The 6,000-nt window shown below is 44.6% G+C and overlaps 1 protein-coding gene across 1 annotated transcript in view; it reads left to right on the top strand.

Moving 5' to 3' along the window:
• Nucleotides 1-209: 209 nt before the first annotated feature.
• Nucleotides 210-6,000, top strand: part of PCYT1B (phosphate cytidylyltransferase 1B, choline) — an 86,807-nt gene continuing 81,016 nt past the window's right edge. Inside the window, exon 1 of the mRNA XM_066599855.1 lies at nt 210-444. Coding sequence (XP_066455952.1) covers nt 328-444 — 117 coding nt within the window. The 5' untranslated portion in view covers nt 210-327. The remainder of the gene's footprint in view (nt 445-6,000) is intronic.

Raw genomic sequence — 6,000 nt, 5'->3', positions numbered from 1 at the left:
ACACTGCACAGCAGACAAACTCGCAGGACTTGTCCTCTTCTCGGGATGCACAATGATTCATTTAAAACTGTACTGGGATGACACTATCCAACCAAAAGGCAAGATGCAAATGAGCCCAGTGCATTCTGTGCCGAGTGCTTTACTGCTGCCTGGTTGTTATAGTGATAAACCGAGGGCCTGTGCATCACCGCCTACTTAGAAGATTTAACCAACAATCTTCTCTTCCTCCCGGGAATAAGGCAGAAAGCTTGGAAAAATATCCACCGCACCGAATCCCCCAGAGAAGTTCCACATTGTGGAGGGAGCTGCGGGAAACCTCTTCTGGCCATGCCAGTTCTCAGCCTTGATGCTGAGTCAGAAACAGGTATCCCAAAATCCCTTTGTGGAGATCTTCCCCTAGAAACCATGGAAGAATTGGAGCATACTTGTCCCCAGCCACGCTCGGTAAGTACATAGAAATGCTACAGTACATGTGGGTTGTCTTGGCAAACAAAAGGATTTAGGAGCGAAGGCTTTATGTAAAGCTGCAGACTAATCCATCTGTGCTGTGTGTCTCATACAGGATCTGCAGTATAAGGGAAGTGGCATTACAAAGCAGCATTTCTATGTGGTGCTGAGACAGGGTTCTTCTCCGCCTGCCTTATTTCTTCAGGGCGGCACATTCGCTACTCCTTCTCAGCAGTAGCAACAAAGTAGTTCTTCATGGATGCTTCAGGATCATCGAAAGGGAATCTACTCTGTTGGCAACGATCTAGCTCTAGACATTAAATGCCGAGCTCAGAAAAGTAAAGCAGCTGTCATCATCCCGAAATAATATGTATTGAAATATTTTTTGAAGGCTCCTATGTAGAAAGTCATATGGGAGCACACATTTTTGTAGACTTTAGGGATAGTATTTGTTTTACTCCTTTTATATAGCGCAGCGCCATACACAGATTGCCCTCACTTACGTATTGTCTTTAAAGGGAACTTGTCGGCGCTTTCAACCCTACTAAACTGACTACACAGTAGACTACTGAATTACAGCTCTTACCAAGAATAAGTAGATCTTTCCACTAGAAGGCATAACTGCAGAAAATATGTTATAAGATTTGCGGCACATGCTAACGTCTACGGTCCAGTCTGGTGAGTGAGCCGGACCATCTTTTCTGGCTGGAGTTTTTAGCCTAAATTCGCCCAATTCTGATGCTATGTCCTATATCATGCACGGAGCGCTATGAACTCGCACATTGTTTGTGGACCACGCATGTGCAGACAATTTCTCACTTTTGTGGGCTGATATGTCACACCCATTTTCTGGACTGCCAACTTTCGGCACATGCGTGAAAGGTCATAGCACTCCGTGAATGGTGTAGGTCATAGCAGCAAAGTTGGCCGGGTTTATGCTAAAAGCTCCGGCCAGAAGAGATGGTCCCACCGGACTGCACCACAGACATAAGCATGCAGCTTGGGAAATTCTTAAGCACATTTTCTGCAGATATGTTTTCTAATGGAAAGATAACAAACTTATTTTTGGAAAGAGCTGTAGATCAGTCGTCTACTGCTGTAGTCCGCTTAGTAGGGTTGAAAGTGCAAGAGTTAACCTGTGTGTAGATGTAGTCCAGGCCAGATAGCATTGCTATCACAACGATAATTGTTCTCCTAGGCCGGTCTCACACGGCCTGATTTGTATTGTGGATTCCACGATCAGTGTCCACACGGACCTTCCACGGTAAACCGCAGACATTGAAAGCCATTCATTTTCGATTTTTCCTTCACACTCACGGATACGAATTGCGTATTCTGAGAGCGGAAGAAAAATTGCAGCAGAAACGGCCTGGACGGCTCCATTGATGTCAATGGAGGGGGCCGACCTGCAGCCCATACACAATTAACATTGCGTATGTGCTGCGGGTACCACTGTAATCGCTAAGTGTCGGCACGGGAAGTACAAAAAAAACCTGTACTGCGCCTGACTGCCTGCAAGCCTAGGCGGCCATATGCAATACAGGTAAGTGCCATACACAGAATCACTGGCCAAGCTCACAGCCGGAATCCGCTCTCATATGGGGAATCTGATTCGGTCGTGCTCGTAAGCCCGTCCTTAGACTATGATCTAAAGATGCATTGTCTACTATTGAACTGTATTAAGACCATTCAAATATATGAGTGTCTTCCTGTGGAATTATGGAGAGACTGCTATTTACTTGGTTTAATAGTTTTGGACCATTAGACCTCTCTCACACGAGAATCTGGTCACTGCACATTACGCACACAGTTTTTTAGCACGTAATACGCAATACCAGCCTCCCTTAGACTCTTAGGCCTTAGTCACACGGGCGTTTTTTCCCGCGATTTGCGGATCGCATGACGGATGCGCATCCGCAAATCGCGTGACCAGGGCTGAAAAATCGCCCGAAAATACTGCTCCTAGCCGCGTTTCAATAGAAACGGGCCGGAGCTGTCCAGCGCATTGAATTCAATGGAGCCGGCAATACAGCCGGCTCCATTGAAAGCAATGCGCTGCGGGCGATCGCGGGATAATTTTCGGGAAGGGCTTAAATATATAAGACTAAATGGCCATTTAAATCGTAGCGTCTTCATCACCCACGCACAAATGAACATGCCCTGAGAGTGCAAAAAGTACAGTAAAATACACCTATATGCACTCAAAAAAATCTCCTGCATAGCGCAAATCACGCACAAAACACATATGCCTGTGTGAAGTATTTTTTTGGATCTGTATGGGATTTTTTAAGGGCTCGTTCACACATCCGTATTGTCACCGCATATTACGCACCCATATATCCCGCTGGTAATACGTGGTGAATGGAGTCAATGGACTTTCATTGATCCATGAACACCTGTGTGGACACTTGGTATCGATATTCAAGAGAAATAAATCACAGCATGCTCTATTTCTCTGCATATGTACGCAGTGTGAGCTCTATACCTAGTATGGGCAGCGTATGATGCACTACGCAATGCTTTGTGTATGGACAGCATTTTCATACGCATCCTCTCTCTGAACAGAGCGGGTAATTTGGAAAAAATTACTCCGTGTGTGAGTAGTACAAGGCCATTCGCAGTGAACTCGCAGCCCATACACAGTCTCTACCGGCAGAGTGTATGGCTGCTAATGTGTAAAACGCTACTAATGTCATAAAGGACAGTCGCACCTGTCGTTTTTTTCTATTGACCTACTAATCACTGAGGGTCACAGTCCACCTCCTCCCTCTCCCTGCACAATGATTTCTATACATGTCATAGAGCATGTATAGAACATTCTGTCATAGAAGTCAATGAGCCACCTCCAGGCTACAGGATCCTGTGATCCACGTGGCTACTGTAATGCCCATTTGACAATTGCTGTTAAGAGCAGCTCAGACAAGATGGCAATTATCCTAGTCCCATGTGTAGGAAGTAGAATATAAAAGTTTAAAATCAGAAAGTAGAAAGAGATTAGAGAAAGAGAATATGTTTCAGTATTTTGATTTTAATTAGTAAAAGCATGTGTAGGTGACACATTCCCAATAAACCAGTTGTCCATAATGCCGATCTGTACAGCCACCAACTATTGGGACATGGAAATATACAGTTAGCAAAAGGTCCAAATATGTTATGTCTAGTGCAGGGCCAAAGAGGGTGATTTGTATGCCCTAAAGACATTATACCAGGCATAAGACCGCATATCCGTTTCACTGAGCTCCCCTTTAAGGGAGTATTCTAGTATCAGACATTTATGACGTATTGCTAGGATATGCCTCAAATATCTGTTAGGTGTAGCTTCCATTTCTGATACCACTATGTAAAACGAAAAAAAGGTTTGGAACCCAAGTAATCTTGTAGATATGATACCTTTTAATGGCTAACAAAAATACATGATGTTATAGCGAGCTTTCGGACCCCTCAGGATCCTTCCTCTGGGACCACTATATATTGGAAGAATAGCCCCCTATTTCTCTGGCACTTCAATCTGTGAGGGCTTCTACCCACTAGCGGTTTTTTAACGGTGCGATATTGCTGGGTTTTTTTTTTTTACTGCAAATGTCAATGGGACTTTCTAATGTTAAAATTGCATCGCACAAAAATCGCAAGTTTGCGCTTCTGTGATTTTTGTGCAATGCGATTTTAACATTAGAAAGTCCCACAGACATTTGCATTAAAAAACACAGCGATATCGCAGCGTTAAAAAAAGCCTAGTGGGTAGAAGCCCTAATGGGATTAGCCCCATGTTTTATTGCAGCCTTTCAGAGTGGTGAAGTCTGACAATCCGGCCCTTGGAGCAGTGGATGCGCGAGGCTACGTACACAAGGCGATCGAGCTTAGGACACCCTCAACAGACATCGGTAGAGAGAATTATCTGATTCTCCGACAAGCAGCTGCAACTGTTTCGTTGTCTGCCATCCAGAGATAGGCAGCACCATCGTTACAGGCCTCTATGTCTGTCAGAACCATTCTCAGGCACTCGACTGAAGAATATTTGGTCTCATGGTGCCCATTACGTGTACTGCCTTTGACACCTTGTACTGCCTTTGACACCCACCATGGCCTCTGTTTGCAGTAGTGTCATAAACGCTGAAGCTGGACTGCTACAAAGTGGAACCAGGTTGTCTTCAGCAACAAATCCAGGTTTAGTTTGGGCACTAACGACAGCGAGCACCTCAAGTCTGCCTTTGCCATGGAGCGGCACACTAGAGAGCAATCACATATGACAGTAAGTCACACCTAGTAGTGATACAAGGCACAATTACAGCTCAGAGATATGTTTAGGACATCCTACAGCCACATGTGTTCCTCTCATGGCGGCTTCCATGAGGTATTGGCCAGCAGGATAATCCTCGACCGCATACAAGAGTGTCACAGGAATGCCTCCACAACTTTGTTGTCCTTAGTCAGATTTGAACCTAGAACCCCAATGCTACAAGGCAACAGTGCGAACCACTGAGCCACCATGTACCACAACTCTGACCATTGGAAACCATGTAGGAGAAACTAATATTGACTCTTTGTGTTCTAGTGCAGGTGCAGTAGGGTTAAATAGAGAACATTTCACATACCGTAACCTAGATATATACTACCTAAAGGCCTACATAAACAAAACTGGCTCACTTATGGAGATTGGTAAACATTAGCCAGATCATTTGCTGACAGTAACTAATTGGCAATGTTATTTTCTTTATATCAGAACCAGACAACAGAGCAGCAAATGTTAAAATTAGGGCTGACTGCACTATTGTTTTCCTTTTGAAAAATGGAAATGAAACTAAATGGAAATATTTCCATTTTTTTTAAAAACCCATTGAAATCAATGGGGAATACAGAAAACATCTTTAATTCTGTTTTCATTTCCGTTTCTCTGCTCCTCAAGTGAACAGAGAAACGAAAATAGTTAACTGCACCTAACAGCAGAGTAAACAAGCCCCAAGATAAAACAGAAGCTAAATATTAATATTTATACATTTTTGAGTAATTTTAAAATAAAATTGATGGTGTTTACTCAAAGTGAATGTTCAGACTTGAAAACCATTTGCAATACCATCTCCTGTATGGCAGCTGCAAGCAACCAGAATTTTATTGTCTAACTACAGCATTTGGGCTTATTCAGACGACCGTATATCGGCCGGGTTTTCACACCTGGACAATATACGGTGTCCCTCTCTGCAGGGGGAGGAGTCTGGAAGAGTCGGGAGCAGGAACTGAGCTCCCGCCCCCTCTCCATCATCTTTCCGCCCTTCGCCACTATTTGCAATGGGAGGGGCGGGATGGGGTGGAGCTAAGTGCAGGAACTTAGCTCTGCCCCCACCCATTGCAAATAGTGGCGAGGGGCGGAGAGGGGGAGGGAGCTCAGTGCACTGCCCCCGACTCTTCCAGCCTCCTCCCCCTGCAGAGAGGGACACCGTATATCGGCCGGGTGTGCACAGTTTCATGGACATGGAGCTGTGACTGCTTTAGGGATCCTTCACACGAGCGTGTTATTATAGCATATTCAGTGAGCAGGTTTTGCTCACAGAATACGCT

This window comes from Eleutherodactylus coqui, chromosome 4 (assembly GCF_035609145.1).
Source record: "Eleutherodactylus coqui strain aEleCoq1 chromosome 4, aEleCoq1.hap1, whole genome shotgun sequence".
Lineage (NCBI taxonomy): Eukaryota > Metazoa > Chordata > Amphibia > Anura > Eleutherodactylidae > Eleutherodactylus > Eleutherodactylus coqui.
This window is presented reverse-complemented; position numbering and strand designations above follow the sequence as displayed.